Source organism: Scyliorhinus canicula, chromosome 20 (assembly GCF_902713615.1).
Source record: "Scyliorhinus canicula chromosome 20, sScyCan1.1, whole genome shotgun sequence".
NCBI classification, from domain to species: Eukaryota; Metazoa; Chordata; class Chondrichthyes; order Carcharhiniformes; family Scyliorhinidae; genus Scyliorhinus; species Scyliorhinus canicula.
Genome location: NC_052165.1, coordinates 67624946 through 67646995, shown reverse-complemented (window position 1 = coordinate 67646995; position 22050 = coordinate 67624946). Strand labels below are relative to the sequence as shown.

Genomic DNA, 22050 nt, shown 5'->3' with positions numbered 1-22050 from the left:
AAAGTTGACATTTATGTTCTTACTAGTGTACATATTTCTGGTAACACGTCTCAGTTTATATAGGGTAGGATTGTCCAGTCCCATCCGCCAACGGGATCAGCCGATCCTACTGAAAGTCAATGGAATTGTGGCTGGGGGGGGGGTCTAGCCATATCAGGGGTGGAAAAGTCCAGCCATAGATGCGACAAATCATAGTGTTTTTATTAATTTGTCAACAACAGCACTTAAAATTCTGCAAAATGTGAAAAGGACGTACAGTGCAATAACAGATATGCACATGAATGGGAGTGAATCTTGCTTGGACTTCCACAGCTCCACTGCCAGGATTCAGGGATTACAGATCATTGTGGAACCGCAGGTTGAAGCGTTCTTGTCTCAGACTGCACTCTCTTAGAACAAAAAAAAAGACTTCACAATAACGTATTTTGTTATTTTGTTTAAAGGATGCTGAGCTGTGACTCGGTGTGGTGGCATCCCAAAGTCATAAGCTGTGGGTTCATGTTCCATTCCATAGAACCAGAGATAAGACACAGCACAGAGGAGGCCATTCAGTCCATCTTGTCCATGCCAGCCAGTCATTCCTGTGACTTGAGTACTAAATCAAGGTTTGAGGGTGCGCTGCACTGTCAGCAATGCTATCTTGAGAATGTTACGTTAAACCAAATTCCTAATTGCTCTCTCCAGTGGATGTAGAAGAGCAGGGATAACTATTTGCTGGCATGGGGGAAGGGGGAGGGTGGAGAAACAGGTTTATTTCATGAGGAAAGGTTGGACATGCGGGCCTGAATCCATTGGAGTTTAATAGACTGAGAGGTCTTTTGAAACATATAAGATCCTGAGGGGACCTGACAGGGTGGATGCTGAAAGGATGTTTCTCCTTGTGGGAAAGACACAGGTTAAAATGAAGGGGTTTCCCATTTAAGAGGGCGATGAGAAGAGGGTCGTGGACCTTTGGAACACTTCTCTCCGAAGCGCGGTGGAGGCAGCGTCAATGAATATTTTTAAGACAGAGGTAGACAGATTCTTGATGAACAAGGGAGTCAATGGTTATTGTGGGGTAGGCGGAATGTGGAGCTGAGGCCACACAGATCTGCCATTGAGTGCCAGGGCAGGCTCGAGGGGCTGAAAGGCCTATTCCGCTGCTCCTAATTCATTGGCAATATTTCCCATTCAACCAATGACTTTAAAGGCGATGATCTGGTCTTTACCCTTTGTGGGAACTTCCTGTATACAGATTGGCTCCTATCTTTCTTATATTGTAACGATGGCTCAAAACCAGCTTTGTGAGGAAATTGGGGGTGGGCAATAAATACTGCTCTTGGCAGCGCTGACGACATCCCATGAATGAATTTTTTTTAAACTCTGAAAGCAAGTCCTTTATCCTTTTTGTCTACTATGTACATACCGTGTACGTACGTTACCTCGGCTGCAGAAAAATACTTTCCACTGTGCTTCGGTACATGTGACAATAAATCAAATCAAGTCAAATCAATCAATTTTAGCTGCAGGAACGTGTTCTGCACAAAGACTATTCCATATATTGACAGCCACCACGGTGTTTCCTTTTCTAAAGGACTTTGCAAATGAAATGCAGAGGATACCAGTCTTCCAGAGTGGGCTGGCTCCCACTATTAAATCAAATGATCATTTGGAGACCCAGATTCCTGGAGAAGATTGTTACACCAAGCTTTCTAAAACAGCTGTTTAAAAAAAAACTTTTGAGACCCGCCCACAAAAAGTTTTATTTTAACGAGTCGGTCCTCTGCTGGTGGCTGGAAACTTACCAAAATCACATTGTGTTGCTTCTTTGGCTTGGGTTCTGTATTTAACAAAAGACAAGTTCACTTAGTCCATTGCATTGAAAAGAAATATAGCTGAATTCACATTGAAAAGCACCAGGAAAGTTGAAGCACCCACCTTGTTCGTTCATCCTGAAACATAAAAGGAAAGTTGTTTGAATTAACCACTGTCACTTTAAAAGATTTTATCAATAGAACTTCACAGCTCAGGGTGCCTGTTCTGTTTAATTTGGGCGTGAGATCGAGTCCAATCACCTCGGGATACACTTATGGCGCATTCTCTAAAAAGATTTAGAAATGTGGTCTCTGGCAGGAAACGTGGTGCAATCCAGATTACAATCCTCCCGCACAGGATTTTTTTTGGCAGGGGTGGGTTCACAGAGAACGTGACGCCAGTGTTAAAGGGCACCCCGATCTCAAAGTGACAGTTGGCCTCCGCAACATTGTCGACATCAGGGCTTCAGCCCCCCCCCCCCTCCAGGCCTCACTGCTATCCTCGCCCACATCAAGGGCAGCGCAGTAGCACAGTTCCAGGGTCCCAGGTTCGATTCCAGCTTGGGTCACTGTCGGTGTGGAGTGTGCACGTTCTTCCCATGTCTGCGTGGGTTTCCTCCGGGTGCTCCGGTTTCCTCCCACAATCCAAAGATGTGCAAGTTAGGTGGATTGGCCATGCTAAATTGCCCTCAGTGTCCAAAAAAGTTTGGTGGTGTTACTGGGTTTCTAAGGGCTGGTGCAGCCTGGATGGGCTGAATGACCTCCTTCTGTACTTTAAATTCTACTAAATTCAGTGCCCCACCCCCACCACATCCTTGCCCACATCGGGCTCAGTGACCTCCCCCTCACCATTCTCTCCCCCCCAACACCTCCCACACCTGGCATTATGACATCGGGGCCCTCGCAGTGGTCCCCCTTTCAGGCTCCGTCCCTTGATACTGTACTACCAACCTGGCACTACCCCATGGCGCCCCTTGATAGTGCCAAGCTGGCACTACCCCATGGGTAATGGATACGGTCTGACAGGAATGAAGTGGTTTGTTGAACAGTGATGATGGTTGTAACTCACATTGGCTTTTTCTCAACTTTTGCCTTCGGTATGGAGCGGATGTATTCAGCCAAGAGGGATGACAGGTATCCCAGCATTCCGAGCAACAACAAGCAGCCTAAGGTGATGATGAATGGTATGTACCAGGCATCTGTTTGATAGGTGTTTTGTGATAGCCTGATATAGGTTATATTGGGCTGTTGGAAGGGGGGGGGGGGGGGAGAAATAACAAAGAAACTGTCAGCAGGAAACCACCAATGACTTGAAATAAATGACTTGTTTATTCCCTCCATTGTTTTTGCACCCTTCACAGACAGCATGAGATTATAACCATGGTGATTAGAATGGTCACGCAAATCAATTTTGTTTTAACTCCTGGTTTGTGAATTGTGAATATACATTCTAAAATTCTTTGTGAAAACACAACGGCCCGTTCCACCCAGCAAGGTATTGCGCTCCTGCCAAAGTTAACGGAAATTTAATTGGCACCGTCGCATCAGCTGGGGGGGGGGGGGGGGGGGGGGGGGGGCAAGCTGTGGCATGGCCATCAGATCATGGCCAACATTTCTAAGCTTTTTACAAGTTCAGCTCAGCTTGTAGTATGTACACCTGTAGAAAAGTGTTATTAAGTCTCCCTTCCCCCCCCAACTTCAAACTAAGTTAGCATACAGTACGATACTCAAAGTCAGAGCAAACCTGGAATTATATCGTCGTTCTGCACTGTCACTGGGTCACAATCCTGCAACTCCCTCCCAAACAGCACTGTTGGTTATGCAGCTCCCTACCACCTTCTCAAGGGCAATTGAGGATGGAATATAAATGCTGGTCTAGCCATGATGCCCACATCCCACGTGTGATAAACTCCTCGAGGACCATGGGGGATCACTAATTGATCTCGCCGTGTGGTTGGTGGAGTACGAGTTCCCCTGTGAGCAGGCAGAGGCCCGCCAACTGGGACTCTAACTGAGCCCTTTAAATGCCAGCCCCTACCTGGACTGACATTGCTGGTAGCCCCGACTTGGTAGCAGATTCACTTTTGTGTTATAAATAATCAACATTAACCTTCCTGCTCGTGTCTCCTGAATTATTGACCGTGAATGAATTTATTAAAAATTAAAGGGAATATGCCAAAAAATAGAGCAATCTGGGACGGGGGGAAGGGGTGGGGTGGGCAGGGCTACCCATCTCACATGGTCAATTTTGCAGTCAGCCTCCAGGTTCCTGCAGGTGAATGTTCAGCTGTCTGACCGGCAGGCTGATGTACATGATTGTGGGGAGGGCTGACGATGTGCCAGGCAGGCCTGGAGGCCCTCCCTCCCCTGCCTTATAGCTCCACAGCAGCCACAGGCCTACCTTTGGAGGAGTTAAATCCCCAACTCCAAATCACTCCACAACAGTGGTGGCCTTCAGGCTGAAAAAGAGATTTACAAAAAAAAAAAATCAACCTCAAAATAAGTTGGCGAGAAACAATTTTGCCATCATGGCTCCTGCTTCTTTCAAGCTGGGGGACTAACTGGATGCTTTCCGACTTTGAGAGGATCGATGGAAAGCTCGCATTCCGGCTGTGAGTTAACCGCTTTGTAGAGGATCACAATGAGTGTTTCCCACAAATTTCGGCCTTCTGACCCTATTTGACCCGGAGGGAACATTCTGCCCCATTTCTGCAATTTCACTACATTGTGAACCCATTTCTTAGTCAGTTGCAAGGAAATGTGAGTTTTGAGTCAGAGTATTCGTCTTAAGAAGCTTTCGTTCTGACTTCTCGGTAGCACAGCTCTCCGCTCTGATGTACTTACAGTTGTGGTTGTTTCTTGAGTACTGGGCGTAGGGGTAATAATTCTGATGTTGATCTTTACTGTCCCTGTTTGTACGACTTTCATCTGGCTGCTTCCAGCCAGTAGGTTATCATCAGTTATTTGAACAAGGAGGTTATAATTTGTGACTTTGTCAACACCATGCGTATAGTCAAAAGGAAGTGCGAGTATCAACTTCGTAATGTTAGATCCAGCACTAGGAGAGAATCTAAAGTGGTTGTTGATATTACCTGGTACAGAAAGTAACCTGGTTAAAGTCATTTAAATGGTAAATAACTTACAACATTTCCGCCGGCTTTAAAGGTAACTTATCCTATGCTTTTTAAGTTGCACAAATGTGATAGGGTAATCATAGGTGTTATGTTGCAACTAGGCCCAAAGACTTGCAGCCCTGAGCTCAAACTTCCGGCCAGTCCTGCCTCCTTGACTCTCCAGTCCAAGTGGGCGAGGGCGGGCCTTCGGCATCCTTCTTATATGTCCCCGCGCTGCCCCCTGGTGGTACTTGCATTTCCCATCAGCCCCTTCTGTACACACTCAGGCGAGGATCACTACAATAGGTACTCCTAAATCAAAATGATTGAAAAAAAACCCACTGAAAATAATCCATATTGCTGATACCAGCTGAGGGTTAAAACAGAAAAACCAAGAGGGAGATTCGCCCACTGCTGAATAAATTCAAAACCCAAAGCTTTTGAGAACCAAAATTATGAAAATGTCAATTAATGCTACTGTGGTTCAGAATAGATTTCAGTGGCTCTGGGTTAAGAAATTTCTCCTCATCTCAGTCCTAAAAGGTTTACACTTTATCCTCAAACTATGACCCTAGTTCTGGACTCCCCCACCATTGGGAACATTGGAGTAGGGACACATGCGTGTTTGATTTCAATAGAGGACCAAACAAAGAGCTAAAATGTAGAGACTGTGGTACTGGAAAACAATACATTGAGAATCCTACTTGTGCTTAATCTGCTGTCACATGTACATAGAAACATACATAGAAAATAGAAACAGGAGGAGGCCATTCGGCCCTTCAAGCCTGCTCCACCATTCATTATGAATATGGCTGATCATCATGTTCAATACCCTGATCCCACCTTCCCCTCATATTGATCCCATTAGCCCCAAGAGCTCTAATTCCTTCTTGAAATTACACGACATTTTAGCCTCAACTACTTTCTGTGGTAGTGAATTCCACACATTCACCACTCTCTGGGTGAAGAAATTTCTCCTCACCCCAGTCCTAAAAGGTTTACCTCATCCTCAAATTATGACTCCTAGTTCTGGAAACATTCTTTCTGAATCCACCTTGTCAAATCCTGTGAGAATTTTATAAGTTTCTATGAGATTCCCTCTCACTCTTCTAAACTTTAATGAATATAATTCCCAACCAAAATATTCTCTCCTCATATGACAGTCCTGCCATCCCAGGAATCAGTCTGGTAAACCTTCACTGCACTCCCTCCACAGCAAGAATATCCTTCCTCAGATAAGGACACCATAACTGCACACACTACTCCATGTGTGGCCTCACCAATGCCCTATACAATTGCAGTAAAACATCCCTATTCCTATACTCAAATCCTCTCGCTATTAAGGCCAACATACCATTTGTCTTCTTTACTGCCTGCTATACCTGCACGCTTACTTTCAATGACTGAGGAACGAAGACACCAAGATTTCGCCGAGTATCCAACTCTCTTAATTTGCACCCATAAGTAATAACCTGCCTTCCTATTTTCTAGATTCCTTTGTCATTCAGTAACCACCTTAAAGGAAGAGTACCAGCAATGTATGGGGCAATTCTTCTGTGCCAAGTTTGCAGATGCTGTCTGACTTCATTTTTTAATGCTCCTTCTTGACTGTATAAATCTCAGTAAAACTGGAACCAGAATCTGCATGTTAGATCACCAAAGATAATTGGTTGATTACTGTTGGGTTCCAGCCTCCAGCTTGGTTGGTTCTGCAATGTTGCAGATTACCGAAAGCATGACATCCATCCAGATACCATGGAACCAAATATCATCAAGGCCACCACGCTATCTCTCTCCTCAATAGATCAGCTACAGACTTAACGATTCATAGAATCATAGAATTTACAATGAAGGAGGTCATTTGCCCACTGACCTCGCTACTGATATAATCCCAGCACTAGTGGAACTGGCATTAACTGACTCAATGCCAATCTCTTAACCCTGCTACACCGTGAGACGGCATTACACAAAATTCAACCTTTTCTGTGTATTTCCCCAAACATTTTGGGTGGGATTCTCTCATCCCGCGGCAGAGTGTCCACCCCATCGTAAACGGCGTCGCGTTTTACGACGGCATGAACGGGCCGCTCTTAGGACTTATTCTGGCCCATACAGGGGGCAAGCACGGCACTGCAGCGGTTCACGCCGCTCCAGCTGACGATCCAGGCACGGACTGGGCACCGCGGGATCCGCACATGCGCGGTGGCGCCGGCGCCAACGCGCACATGCACAGTGGCTTCCTTCAATGTTCCAGCCCCGGCGCAACATGGCGCAGGACTACAGGGGCGTAGGAAATAAGTCCCCCAGCCAGAGAGGCCGGCCCGCCGATCGGTGGGCCCCGATCGCGGGCCAGGCCGCATCGGAGGCCCCCTCGGGGTCGGAGCCCCCCCCCCCCCCCCCCCCCCCCCCCCCCCCCCCCCCTCACAGGCCACCACCCGACCCTTCCACGCTGAGTTCCTGCCGGCTGACAGAAGGTGTGGACGGCGGGTGGGACACAGCATTTCCATGATGGCCGCTCGGCCCATCCTGGCCCGAGAATCGGCGGGCCAGCGGACTGCGACCGGCGCCGCCCCGACCAGGCCGGCGCCAATGGTGCCGAATCTGCGGAGAATCGCGTGCCGGCATCGGAGCGGCATGGCCCAGTCACGGGGATACTCCAGCCCAGCCCAGGGCTGAGAGAATCCCGCCCTTTCTTTCTGTCTTTCTGCAATATAATAAATGGAGAAGTGAGGGAACAATAAAAACAGAGGGACACAAACAGGTTAAAAAACAAAAAAATTGCCAGGCACACCCTGAGGGGATGTGTCCGAATCAATCTATAAAAACCAGAATGGTTCACTCTGCAAATTCTTTAACATACCTGAAGTTATGGAGTAACGAAAAGACTGAGGGGAGGAATCCTCATCTGTACAGGACAACCGAAACCCCTGAATATTAGTACCTACAGCTGTGTCATCGAGAATTATCAGTGAATAAAACTTTGGCTGACAGTCAGGTGGTTCATCATTGGTTGGAAGAACATGAACTGTGACCTGGAACACAACAGCGTCTATTAACAAAAAAGTACATGGTTTCCTGAATTACCTCAGACCTCAGTCCACCAGTGCCAATCAAAAACCTATCAGCAGCCTCCTGCCGTTCGATCCAGCCACCCACCAACATGGCTGTTGAACTTTGAATTTAAACCGTTAAAATCCCTTTGAGAGGGCTTTAATGCAAATCCTGATCTTTGTCCTCTCCCATTGTCTATTGCTTAAAGAATCGTTGACTTGCAATCAGAAACGGAAACCCTCACTGAAGATTTTTTTAAGCCCTTTTGTGATGAATGGTATCGGTAACTGCTGTAACTGTACCTTGCCTTTAATAAATTGGCCCTTTAAGACCGGGCTTGGAACCCTGGGGGACTCCGCCTCTGGCTCCGCCCCCAGGAAACGGTATATAAGGTGATGCTCACTGGGCAGCATGCTGTGACCACACTTCCCGGCAGCTGTCCGGTTCTCTGGTAATTAAAGCCTTTAAATTACCAATCTTCTCTCCTGTGTCGTAATTGAGAATATCTCAAATTAATTACCAGACACATCAAGATGGACAGCGCTCTAAAGCCGGAGAAACTCAACCTAGACGCTCCGTCGCCGGAGGCTCCAGAAATGTTTAAATATTGGCTCCGGTGTTTTGAGGCCTATCTAGACTACTCAGAGACTGAAGTCGACGGCGCTCGCAAGCTGAGCTTACTACATGCCTGGGTGGGCCACCGTCCTCCATGATCGAGAACGCTACGACATACGAAACTGCGGCCGATATACTAAAGAAACGCTTCGTAAAGCCGATTAACGATGTACACGCCAGACATTTACTCTCGACCTGCAGCCAGCGCTCCGGGGAAACTCTAGATGAATACGTGGAGAGACTCACTGCTCTCGCGAGGAACTGCAATCATAAAGTGACGGCAGAAGTCCACATGAACTTACATATTCGTGATGCATTCGTGTCCGGTATCAGGTCCTCGTACATCCGGCAGCGGCTCCTAGAAGCCAGGGCAAAGGATCTCCAAGGCACGGTAACGCTCGCCTCTTCTATAGAAACGGCCCACCGTAACCTCCGTACGTACTCCGCGGACCTTGCGAACCCCTCTCGATCCCCTCCAGACTTGGCCACGCTACAGGCCTGCGCCGTGCGGCGATCCGCTCACTCCGGGGGTTCCCCATGCTATTTCTGTGGGCAAGGCCAGCACCCACGTCAGCGTTGCCCGACCCGCTCCGCGACCTGCAACGACTGCGGGAAGAAGGGGCACTTCGGTAAAGTCTGCCTGGCTGGGTCCAAAGGCCGCAAACAAAAGCCTCACCAGACCCAGAAATCAAGCTCCCGGCCTCACAGGCCCCGCAACGCGGCTGTGTGGCGGCCGGACACGCCTACTTCCGACGCGTCATCGACCTCGTGCGAGTCATGGGGCGGCCATCATGGCGGCGGCCATCTTCGAATCCCGACATGTGTGATCGACGGCGGCGGCCATTTTGTGACTCCAGACGGCCATTTTGTGAGTCTGACTTAACCGAGAACTCTGACTACCCGCAACTAGGAGCGATCACGCTCAATCAATCGCGGCCAAAGCATCTGCGGAACTCAATAATCGGGTACAAATCATGGACAGCAGGACCACGACGCAAACCTGGGGAAGTTCCTCCAGACTGCCCGGGCCCTCAACCTCACATATAACAAAGAGAAATGCGTGTTCCACACAACCTGGCTAGCCATTCACGGCTACGTCGTGGAAAACGGGGTCCTAGGCCCAGACCCCAACCGCATGCGTCCCCTTAAGGAATTCCCCCTCCCCCGTAGCCTCAAGGCACTCAAACGGTGCTTGGGTCTTTTCTCCAGTGGGTCCCCAGATATGCGGACAAAGCCCGACCACTCATTAAGAGGCCGACATCATCAAGGCCGCCATGCACGAGGTGGACGAAGCCATTCCCTTCCAGGTAGAAAGCGATGCATCAGACGTCGCCCTGGATGCTACCCTCAACCAGGCAGGCAGACCAGTAGCATTCTTCTCCCGAACCCTCACCGCCTCGGAAATTCGGCACTCTGCAGTCGAGAAGGAGGCACAAGCCATAGTGGAGGCCGTGCGGCACTGGAGGCACTACCTAACCGGTAGGAGGTTCACCCTCGTCACCGACTAACGGTCGGCTGCCTTTATGTTCGATAACGCACAACAGGGCAAAATAAAGAATGACAAAATTCTGAGGTGGAGGATAGAGCTCTCCCTATACGTACGATATTAAATATCGCCCGGGGAAGCTCAACGAGCCCCCGGATGCCCTGTCCCGCGACACGTGCGCCAACGCGCAAAAAGACCGCCTGAGAGCCATCCACGATGACCTCTGCCACCGGGGGTCACCCAGCTTTCCCATTTCATCAAGTCCCGCAACCTACCTTACTCCACAGAGGAGGTCAAGACCATGACTAAGGCATGCCAGATCTGTGCGGAGTGCAAACCGCACTTCTATCGACCAGACAGGGCTCGCCTGATAAAGGCCTCTGGGCCCTTTGAGCGACTAAGTGTGGACTTCAATGGGCCCCTCCCATCCACCAACCGCAACATCTATTTCCTCACCGTTATCGATGAGTTCTCCCGCTTCCCTTTTGCGGTCTCCTGCCCCGATATGACTCGGCCTCCGTGATCAAGCCACTGCACAGCATCTTCACACTGTTTGGTTTCCCCGCTTATATCCACAGTGACCCGGGTACATCGTTCATGAGAGATGAGCTGCGTCGATATCTGCTCAGCAAGGGCATCGCCTCGAGCAGAACGACGAGCTATAACCCGCGGGGAAACGAGCAAGTGGAGAGGGAGAACGCAACAGTTTGGAAGGCTGTCCTTCTACCCCTACGGTCAAGGAGTCTCCCAATCGCCCGCTGGCAGGAGGTCCTACCCGATGCCCTACATTCCATTAGGTCGCTCCTCTGTACGGCCACGAACGAGACCCCTCACAATCGTTTGTTTGTCTTCCCCAGGAAGTCCACCTCTGGGGTCTTGCTTCCACGCTGGCTGATGACTCCGGGACCAGTCCTACTCCGGAGACACGTGAGGAGCCATAAAACAGTTCTGATAGTCGAGAGGGTCCAATTGCTATACGCAAACCCTCAATACGCCTACGTCGAGCACCCCGAAGGCAGGCAGGACACCGTCTCCCTGCGAGACCTGGCACCCGCCGGCTTCCCCACCGACCCCCCCCTCCTACCGACGCTTCCCTCCCCGCACCAACTGCCGACCCCGACAGCGTCCCCCATAACGCCCCCTGCCCCCCAGCCGGCGCCGGCACCAATCACCCTAGTCACCCCAGATACCCCCCCGCTCCAAAGCGGGCAAAAGCTCAGTCAACCGTGCTCCCGAATATACCATCACCGAAACCGACCGTATCCACGGCACCACCACCGGAGTGGAGAAGGTCAGCACGGACAGTCAGACCACCCACAAGACTGAACTCATAACTCCACTTTCACCCCCGACGGACTATGTGTTTTTTTTAAACAGGGGGTGGATGTGATGAATGGTATCGGTAACTGCTGTAACTGTACCTTGCTTTTAATAAATTGGCCCTTTAAGACCAGGCTTGGAACCCTGGGGGACTCTGCCTCTGGCTCCGCCCCCAGGAAACGGTATATAAGGTGATGCTCACTGGGCAGCGTGCTGTGACCACACTTCCTGGCAGCTGTCCGGTTCTCTGGTAATGAAAGCCTTTGAATTACCAATCTTCTCTCCTGTGTCGTAATTGAGGGTATCTCACCTTTCCTGCCCCAGGGCATTTGATCAATATATATACTACTGCCCTGGTCAAGAGCAACCAATTTAACAAAAGGCAGGATCAAACCTGGGCCATTCCTGAATTACCCAGTGAGCCACTGCAGAAGCTATTACTTCTTCCATTAATGAAATTATCAGATGGAACTTAAAAAAAATTGTTCATAGTATTTGGGCATTGCTGGCTAGGCCAGTATTTATTGACCATTCCTAATTGCCCTTGAGAAGGTGGTGGTGCATTCTTGAACCCTCGAGTCCCTGTGATGTAGGTACTCCCACAATGCTGTTGGGAGTTCCAGACCTCTAGCCCAGAGACACTGAAGGGACGGCGCTATAGTTTCAAGTCAGTTGGAGGGAGAGAAAGTTGAAGGTGGTGGAAGGGGTGCCTCCTCTACAAAAGAGTGAAGTGAAAAGCTTAGTTCAAAAACTTGGGTTCGTGGGCTCGATTCCTGGCTTAGGTCACTGTCTGTGCAGAGTCTGCACGTTCACCCCCTGCCTGTGTGGGTCCACGGAGTGCAGGTTAGGTGAATTGATTGTGCTAAATTGCCCCTTAGTGTCCAAAATGGTTAGGTGGGGTTACTGGGTTACAGGGATAGGGTGGAGGTGTAGGCTCTAGTAGGGTGCTCTTTCCAAGGGCCAGTGCAGACTCGATGGGCCGAATAGTCTCCTTCTGCACTGTAAATTCTAAGATTCTAAAAAGTTCAGCAAACGTGGGTGTGCAGTTGTAGGGTTTCTTTTATTTACACTGTTTTTCTAAAGTTACCACAACAAGAGGATCCAATTCAATTGGATGTTCAATTGTTTTCGGACAGCGCAGTGGTGCAATGGTTAGCACTGCTGCCCCACAGCGCTGAAGATCCGGGTTCGATCCCGGCTCTGGGTCACTGCCCGTGTGGAGTTTGCACATTCTCCCTGTGTCTGCGTGGGTTTCGCCCCCACAACCCAAAAGATGTGCAGGGTAGGTGGATTGGCCACGCTAAATTGCCCCTTAATTGGAAAAAATGAATTGGGCACTCTAATTTTTTTTTTAAATGCAAGGGAGATTTCATCATGCAACGGTTGAGACTTACAACAGGTCTTAAAGCCTGTTGCTTTTACAAAACATTGACTGTCTGGAATTTACTCGTTTCTTATGCCCTGGTTGCAGGGCTGTAAGAAGTTCAAGATACTCAGTTGAATATTAAGTGTAATTTTATTCAGACAAGTTCGTAAAGAAAACTTGCATTTATGTAGCGCCGGCCACTACCTCAGGATGCTCCAAACGCTTTGTAGCCAATGCAGTCACCGTTGTAAATGCAGCAACCAATTTGTGTACAGAAAGCTCTAATTAACAGCAATGAGTGGCCCATTTTGAGTGAAAGAGTAGAAAACCTTACAAAGAATGCAAGGCACAGGGTGAGGGATTTACGGGAAATCACTCATCGGTGTCATTCCTTTACAGTTCTGTTTATGGGGAATGATTTAGTTAATGATCCTCCTCCAGTTGGGTAGCATTCTGACTCCATTAACTTACAAACTGGCCAAAATTCAAGAATGTGCATTGCAAATGTGCCAAGCAAACTCCTGAGTTGTATTAAACGAAACTTCCTTAATGAATACCTCGACAATGTCAGCCAATGTCAACAAGTGATTGCTGAGCCAATTAATTTTCAAACTCTCGGGTACCAGTTTGTGGTCCTGATACTGAGAGAGGCGGTTAAAAAAGACCACGCACATGTTGAATATTTGAGGATTTGATTAGTTTTCTTGTTAAATCAAAACAATGATCCCCTACCCACCCAGCTTGATATCTGTTTGATATTTATGGCAATGAGTTGGGCAAGTGGACTAACCTGTAGCATTAGAAACCACTTACAGTAGTTGTAGCAGGCCTTGCGTCACTGGAATCTTTACCAACAGCCTGTACTGTCAGGAAATATTGGACAGTCGCCTCGTAATCGGGTTGGGCCACAAGGTGTATTTCCCCCGAGGTTGGGTTTATCCAAAATAATTGACTGTATCCCAGTGTGCTTCCCCCTCCGACAAGTGAGTAAATGAGTTCCAGATCTGGGAAATCTTTGACTTCTGCAATCACCTGTCCAACTTTTGTTCCTACTGGGAATCAAAGGACAGAAAAAACTGTTACCAGGCAACGTTGTTAGTATCAGTGAGGTGTTGGCACTGTTACTAATTTCACTTCATTAATCTGTGTACCTCGAACTTCTTCCAGCCCTGCAACCAAGACACAAGAAACAGGAGGAGGAGTAGATCTTATGGCCTATCAAACCTGCTCCTTTGTTGTGCCTTTCTAGTGTCTAGGCACCAATCTCGGGAAGTATCTCCTTCAAACTCTTGTCTCTCCACCCCTTTTTCCTTAATACGCTCTTCAAAACCTATTTCCGTGACCAAGCTTTTGATCACCTGTTGTAATTGGAATATTTACCTAACTGGTGAACAGGTTGTCCCCATATTGTTGTGCAGATTCAATGGGCCGAATGGACTCCTTCTGCACTGTGGGTATTCTATGGTTCTGTCTGCCGAGAGGGTCACATGACCCGGATAATCAATCAGGGGCCAGGTGGGGGAAGCACATTATAAAGGGGACAAACACCCGGTAATGTCTCATTATTTGACTTGCTGTCAATGTTTGTAGAGGTTTGATCCTGTGAAGTGCCCTCAGACAATTTAATACACTAAAGGTGCTATATAAATGCAGGCAGTAGTTGGCTGTTTTGAAATGTGCATCTGCAGGGCTTGTCAGAATGGTTAATGATGTCCCTGGAAAAAGTGGAATGTTTCAATGGGAAAGGCTTGCAATTTCCACCTTTTACACTTATGTAGGAGATTTTCCCAACTCTTTGTGCTACATTCTTGAAGAGTGGTCATTATTAATCATACTGCTGTGATTCATTGAGTGTACCCGGGGTAGGAAGGTTGGAAGGATTCTCTGCTCCCAATGTTTCCATTTTCACAAGTGACTGCTCAGTGCAACATCACAAAAGCAAAATACTGCATTTGGTGGAGGACTGGAACAAATGCTGGGTCTAATCAGGTCCAGCAGCATCTGTGGTCAGAGAAACAGAGGGCGGAATTCTTTCATTTTTTGCCGAAGGAGGGAAAAGCAGAATTCAGTTTGCTGGCCTTCTCCACCATATTTTAAACACCGCAGGATTACTCAGTGCCAAATTCTTCCTTCTCATTGGCAGATGTGGTGGAGCGAACTTGGGCGAGAGAATCGGGCCCTTATTTTAACACTGCATCCCCAAGTTCTAGTCTCTCCCACAAGGGAATACACCCTTTCAGCATCCACCCTAAGTCCCCCTAGGATCTTAGATGTTTCAATAAATTCACCTCTCAACCTTCTGAACTCCAATAAATCAGGACGGCCTGATAGTGCCAAACTTTAATTTTCTTTCCACCAATAAGATAAATAGGGATCTAAATCAGGAAGGTGGCTTTTACCCTGCTCCTTCCTCAGGCCCTGATTAGTTTACACCTATTTTCCACTTGTTATCTACCAAATTGTATCATCGAACTGTTGGAAATATTTCTCATGCACCTTAACCAGAAATAAAGAGATGTGTACGCAGTGTCATTGGCTGTTCACTTACTTTGGCTGAATTCAGATACGTTGAAAGTATACGACATCTGGGTGAAAGATGGGCGAAATTCATTTACTGGCGTGACTGTGACATATACGTTCACTGTATCTAGGTGTGATAAATCAGATATTTATGAAATAACTATTAGATTAGGCATTTCCGATGCGACATTTCATGTTTTCAAATGTTTCAGTGTGAAATTAGAAACTGCTGTTTTTCAATTTTATTACTGTGATATTTGCTTTTAAGAGTAATAAACCTAGAAAACTAAAATCTAGGCGGCTAACTGATAGCCAAACCTAAAAGGGCATCTTAATGTGTTATTAATCCTTGCTCATTGGCTGCCTACTTCGTGCTGTCTCCCTGTTCTAATGATTTTAATATCTAATCCATGCAGACCAAATCAGCCCGCTAGATTGGCATCTCATCCATCGCCTTAAATATTCATTCCCACCACCGAATCACAATGACATCAATGCGTACCATCCACAACAAGTCACAAAGGCTCCTTAAACAGCACCTTCCAAAGCCACAACCTCTACCAACTAGAAGGACAAGGACAGCAACTACATGGGAATACCACCACCCGGAGGTTCTCCTCCAAGTCAATCACCATCCTGACGCGGAAATATATCGCTGTTCCTCCAGTGTCGCTGGGTCAAATCCAGGAACTCCCTCCTTTACAGCACTATGGTTGTACCTGCACCACATGGATCAAGAAAGCAGCTCATCACCTTCTGAAGGCTATTACTGATGTCCACATCCAACTTTCGAATAAAAGGAAATCTTGCTCCATCTGCTTCTCTCTGGCAAGAGGTTTGTATTCTGACCTGTTGGATTAGCTCTCACTCAATTCCTTCAGGCAACAGTTGATGGCAAAATGGGAAATATTTCACCTGCTGCAGCCTGGACGAATTCAATGCAGAACAGGTTGTCATTTTTAGGCCGGTATGAATTTCTCAAAGGATTGTCCTCTGGTGTCTGTGTGGCAAACCAGGAAACCTGCTGGATGCCAGGATTAAATTTATTTGTATCCCACGAATGGGATGCCGATGTGGGTCTTACTGGAATCTTTTCCTCATGCCTGATTCTCCATGTGTCCAAAACACATCTGGAACAATTTGGAGTGCACAACTTGGTACTTACCTAAACAATGCTTGGGGCTGCCTCCGGATTCGGGATGGAGGCCGCCAGTAATCAGGAACACCACAGCAGTGTGTAGGGGACCAGCTACGGGCAAGGGGATAGGGGGGGAATCTTCCAGATTTAGTGTCACCAAGGAGGTTCATTTCCCAGTCTCAGAGTGTTCCCGGAGAGCCATCTTCTTTCTTCAGGATCAGCTTTTTTCTTCACAAGGACCATCTTTTTTCTTCAAGAGTGGGTCAGTGATGTCGGGCGCATTTTCAATATGGCCCCAGGTATGACAGTGGGACATAAACAATCAAACCCGCCCCACCACAGAATACAGCTCTGAACCCCCAGATGCATAGTTAATGAGGTCGGGGTTGGAAGATTTGGTGTGGTTTCCTACTGGTGTCCGCAGTAGGAAACATTCCCTGTACCCATCCCATCCACAGGACTTAGTCCCAGGTGGGGGAATTCTGCCCATCCTTACTGAATGGGAAATGTTTGATACACTGTTCCTCACTGAGGTTCAGGGTTGGGCATTTCTCTCTGTGGATGAATATGGCCCCCTGCTGAGGCCCCTTCTCCCCCTCATCCTTCTCATTCTTTTAGCATCTTGTCTTTCTCTAGGTTGCCATAGTGCCCTGCCTCAGGGTAGGTAGTCTGCTCATTTTCCACACCTCACAGTTCAACGCTTCCATTTCCAACTGCAATGAGCAATATGACTAGGGAGAAAAGTACATAAGGAGATTTTCTGTTCCATTCCTTACCTCTGTTTAAGAAACCACAAGTCCTGCTCTTAAAAGGTCCCCTGTCTGTAAACATCCGTTGTCCTTCAAGGTTCTAGTTCTTATGCCATCACCACTTCAGGTGATGTCCCGGAGGACTGAGAATAGCCAATGTTGTTCCTTTGTTGAAGAAGGGTAGCAAGGATAATCCAGGGAACTACAGGCCGGTGAGCCTTACGTCAGTGGTAGGGAAATTACTGGAGAAAATTCTCTGAGACAGGATCTACTCCCATTTGGAAGCAAATAGATGTATTAGTGAGAGGCAGCACGGTTTTGTGAAGGGGAGGTTGTGTCTCACTAATTTGATAGAGTTTTTTGAAGAGGTCACAAAGTTGATTAATTCAGGTAGGGCAGTGGATGTTGTCTATATGGACTTCAGTAAGGCCTTTGACAAGGTCTCTCATGGTAGACTGGTATAAAAGGCGAAGTCACATGAGATCAGGGGTGAGCTGGCAAGGTGGATACAGAACTGGCTAGATCATAGAAGGCAGAGAGTAGCAATGGAAGGATGCTTTTCTAATTGGAGGGCTGTGACTAGTGGTGTTCCGCAGGGATCAGTGCTGGGACCTTTGCTGTTCGTAGCATATAAAAATGATTTGGAGGAAAATCTAACTGGTCTGATTAGTAACTTTGCAGACGACACAAAGATTGGTGGAATTGCGGATAGCGATGAGGACTGTCAGAGGATACAGCAGGATTTAGATAGTTTGGACACTTGGGCGTAGAGATTGTAGATGGAGTTTAATCCGGACAAATGTGAGGTAATGCATTTTGGATGGTCGAATGCAGGTAGGGAATATACAGTGAATGGTAGAACTCTAAAGAGTATTGAAAGTCAGGGAGAGATCTAGGTGTACAGGTCCACAGGCCAGTGAAAGGGGCAACACAGGTGGAGAAGGTAGTCAAGAAGGCATACGGCATGCTTGCCTTCATTGGCCGGGGCATTGAGTATACGAATTGGCAAGTCATGTGGCAGCTGTATAGAACCTTAGTTAGGCCACACTTGGAGTATAGTGTTCAATTCTGGTCTCCACACTACCAGAAGGATGTGGAGGATTTAGAGAGGGTGCAGAAGAGATTTACCAGGATGTTGCCTGGTATGGAGGGCATTAGCTATGAGGAGCGTTTGAATAAACTCGGTTTGTTCTCACTGGAACAACGGAGGTTGAGGGGCGACCTGATAGAGGTCTACAAAATTAAGAGGGGCATAGATAGAGTGGATCGTCAGAGGCTTTTCCCCAGGGTTGAGGTGTCAATTACTAGGGGGCATAGGTTTAAGGTGCGAGGGGTAAGGTTTAAAGTAGATGTACTCGGTAAGTTTTTTACACAGAGGGTAGTGGGTGCCTGGAACTCGCTGCCGGAGGAGGTGGTGGAAGCAGGGACGATAGTGTCATTTAAGGGGCATCTTGATAAATACATGAATAGGATTGGAATAGAGGAATACGGACCCAGGAAGTGTAGAAGATTTTAGTTTAGACGGGCAGCATGGTCGGCACGGGCTTGGAGGGCTTTGTTCTTTGAATATTTGGTGGTTTCGCCACTGGCCATGTCTAATAAACTTGAGCATGGGACATTATACCTCGGTCTGGGGTGACTTGCAAAAGGCCAGAGCCGACCATCCCCTGAGGTCTCAAATGACCCCACTACCTTGTTCTCTGTTCATTCTCCCTGTCAGCCATTATTGCAAAGATATGTCTATCACTGCACCCCGGGAGCAAGTGATTTGTCATCAGGACCAAGTCCTTTTTCAGCTGCCACACCGCTGCCTGTGAACTTTAGCAAATTTTTTTTTTAAACTCAGGAAGCCACAAATCACTTCTACAATTACAGCAGCAGCCAGTAAAAATCAATTGGTGACTAACCTGCAAGTGGTTGCTGATTCCTTTTAATAGCCCTGGTAAGGGGCTGGAGGGATTGTGGGGAGGGTGAGATTGTGGGGTAGGGTGGCTCCTTTCTGCTGTTTAATGAATGTTCCCTTCTGCGTGGTTTTCAGATAATATGGCAGCACAGTAGCACAAGTGGCTAGCACTGTTGCTTCACGGTGCCAGGGTCCCAGGTTCGATTCCCCGCTGGGTCACTGTCTATGCGGAGTCTACACGTTCTCCCTGTGTCTGTGTGGGTTTCCTCCGGGTGCTCTGGTTTCTTCCCACAGTCCAAAGATGTGCAGGTTAGGTGGATTGGCCATGATAATTTTCCCTTAGTGACCAAAAAGGTAAGGGTTTCGGAGATAGGGTGGAAGTGAGGGTTTAAGTGGGTCGGTGCAGACTCAATGGGCCGAATGGCCTCCTTCTGCACTGTATGTTGTATGTTCTATGTTTAATACCAACATTAAGCTCCAAAATGGCAGCTCACATTAAACTCTGAGACCATGACCTGCCTGCTCTGCACATCCAGCAGATGTTCACTGTGTGTGCTGACACCTTTACCAAATTAACATTAGGTGTCTCTCACACTAGATATGTACTTGGCTGCCGTGGACGCCATTTTGGAGTCAGTCAGACATTCATAGCACCAGAAAACTGAGCCAGAGTTTCCATCCTCAAAAGTGTACAATTCTTTTCTTTGCCAATAATGTTGAATGATGAACTTAATTGCCCTATCTGATTAGTTCCAAGCCAAAGGATAGTTGCCAGATAAATTCCTTACTTAGAAATAAATTGGAAGTATGCCATCCAGAGTATTTTTTTTTAATACATATTTTATTGAGGTATTTGTGGTATTATAACAACACAATAAACAATGTGCATGAAACTATAAACAGTGCAAAAGCCGTCTCCCTCCCTTTCAGGTCCCACCTTTATTAACCCCCTACTCTAAGCTAAACTAACCCCCCCGCCTTCTGCTGACGATTAATTTTCCGCAAAGAAGTCGACGAACGGTTGCCACCTCCGGGTGAATCCTAACAGTGACCCTCTCAAGGCAAACTTGATTTTCTCCAAACAGAGAAAGCTAGCCATGTCCGATAGCCAGGTCTCCGACTTCGGGGGCTTTGAGTCACTCCAAGCTAATAATATCCGTCTCCGGGCTACCAGGGAGGCAAAGGCCAGAACGTCTGCCTCTTTCTAATCCTGGATTCCTGGGTCTTCCGATACCCCGAAAATCACCACCTCTGGGCTCAGCGCCACCCTTGTTTTTAACATCGTGGACATCTGCAAACCCCTGCCAAAACCTCCTAAGCTTTGGACATGCCCAGAACATGTGGACATGGTTTGCTGGTCCTCCCGCACACTTTGCATACCTGTCTTCCACCCCAAGGAATCTGCTCATCCGGGCCACTGTCATGTGAACCCGGTGAACAACCTTAAATTGTATCAGGCTGAGCCTGTCACATGTTGCGGACGCGTTGACTCTACTCAACGAGCCCGTCCATAGACCATCCTCTATCTCCTCCCAGCTCCTCCTCCCACTTGCGCTTCAGCTCCTCGGTCCGCGTCTCCTCTGACCCATAAGTTCCTTGTAAATGTCAGAGACGCTCCCTTCTCCTCCCCACCCTCTGGACACTACCCTGTCCTGAATACCCCTTAGCGGTAGGAGCGGGAATGTTGACCCCTGTTTACGTAGGAAGTCCCGCACCTGCAGGTACCTGAATTCATTTCCCCTCGCCAACCCAAACTTCTCCTCCAGCACCCTCATACTCGGAAAGCTCCCCTCTATAAACATATCCCCCATCCTCTCGATCCCTGTTCTCCGCCATATCCGGTACCCACCATCCATACTTCCCGGGGCAAACCGGTGATTATTACAGATTGGGGACCAGACCGATGCTCCCTCTGCTCCCACATGTCTCCTCCATTGCCCCCAGACTCTCAGGGCCGCCACCACCACAAGGCTGGTGGAGTACCGTGCCGCTGGGCATGGCAGAGGCGCAGTTACCAATGCCCCTAGACTGGAGCCCTTGCATGAAGCTGCCTCCATACGCTCCCATGCCGACCCCTCCCCCACCATCCACTTCCTGATCAAGGCTATATTCGCAGCCCAGTAATAGTTACTAAAATTTGGCAGCGCCAGCCCACCCTCTCACCGACTCCGCTCAAGTATTACCTTCCTTACCCGCGGGATCTTGCCCACCCAAACACAGCCAGAGATCACTTTGTTGATCCGTTTAAAAAGGACTGCGGAATAAAGATGGGGAGACTCTGAAACACAAACAGGAATCTCAGGAGGACCGTCATCTTCACCGTCTGCACCCTCCCAGCTAATGACAATGGGAGCGCGTCCCGCCTCCGAAAATCGTCCTTCATTTGGTCTACTAGCCGGGCTAGATTTAATTTATGCCGCCGGTCCCATTCCCGCGCCACTTGAGTGTCTAGGTAACTAAAGCTTCCCCCTACTAATATAAACGGCAGCTCCCCCAATCGCCTCTGCTGTCTCCTCGCCTGGATTGCAAACATCTCACTTTTCCCCATATTTAGATTATACCCCGAAAACCGTCCAAATTCCCCTAGAATCCTCATGGTTTCTTCCATCCACTCCAATGGGTCAGATACATACAGAAGCAAGTCGGCTGCATAGAGCGAGACTCTGTGCTCCACACCCCTCCCCACCCCCCCCCCCCACCCTGCCCGAGACCAGCCCCTTCCAGCCTCTTGAGGCTCTCAGAGCAATTGCCAATAGCTCTATAGCTAGCGTGAACAACAGTGGAGAGAGGGGGCATCCCTGTCTCGTCCCCCAGTGCAGTCTAAAATAGTCCGATGTTGTCCTATTTGTCTGTACACTTGCCACAGGAGCCTGATACAGCATCCTGACCCAGTCAATAAAGCCCCGCCCAAATCTGAACCGTCCCAGTACATCCCACATATAATTCAATTCTACCCGATCAAAAGCCTTTTCTGCATCGATTGCGATCACCACCTC

The 22050-nt window shown here is 48.2% G+C and overlaps 1 protein-coding gene across 1 annotated transcript in view; it reads right to left on the bottom strand.

The window, feature by feature from the left end:
* LOC119954759 (cadherin-related family member 3-like) overlaps nucleotides 1-22050 on the bottom strand; it is a 103772-nt gene that overhangs the window by 15600 nt on the left and 66122 nt on the right. The window contains exons 11-17 of the mRNA XM_038780302.1: nucleotides 15293-15391; nucleotides 13558-13796; nucleotides 7767-7938; nucleotides 4638-4885; nucleotides 2863-3038; nucleotides 1918-1931; nucleotides 1785-1819 (exon numbers count right to left, since the gene is read on the bottom strand). Of these exons, the coding sequence (XP_038636230.1) occupies nucleotides 1785-1819; nucleotides 1918-1931; nucleotides 2863-3038; nucleotides 4638-4885; nucleotides 7767-7938; nucleotides 13558-13796; nucleotides 15293-15391 (983 nt within the window). The remainder of the gene's footprint in view (nucleotides 1-1784; nucleotides 1820-1917; nucleotides 1932-2862; nucleotides 3039-4637; nucleotides 4886-7766; nucleotides 7939-13557; nucleotides 13797-15292; nucleotides 15392-22050) is intronic.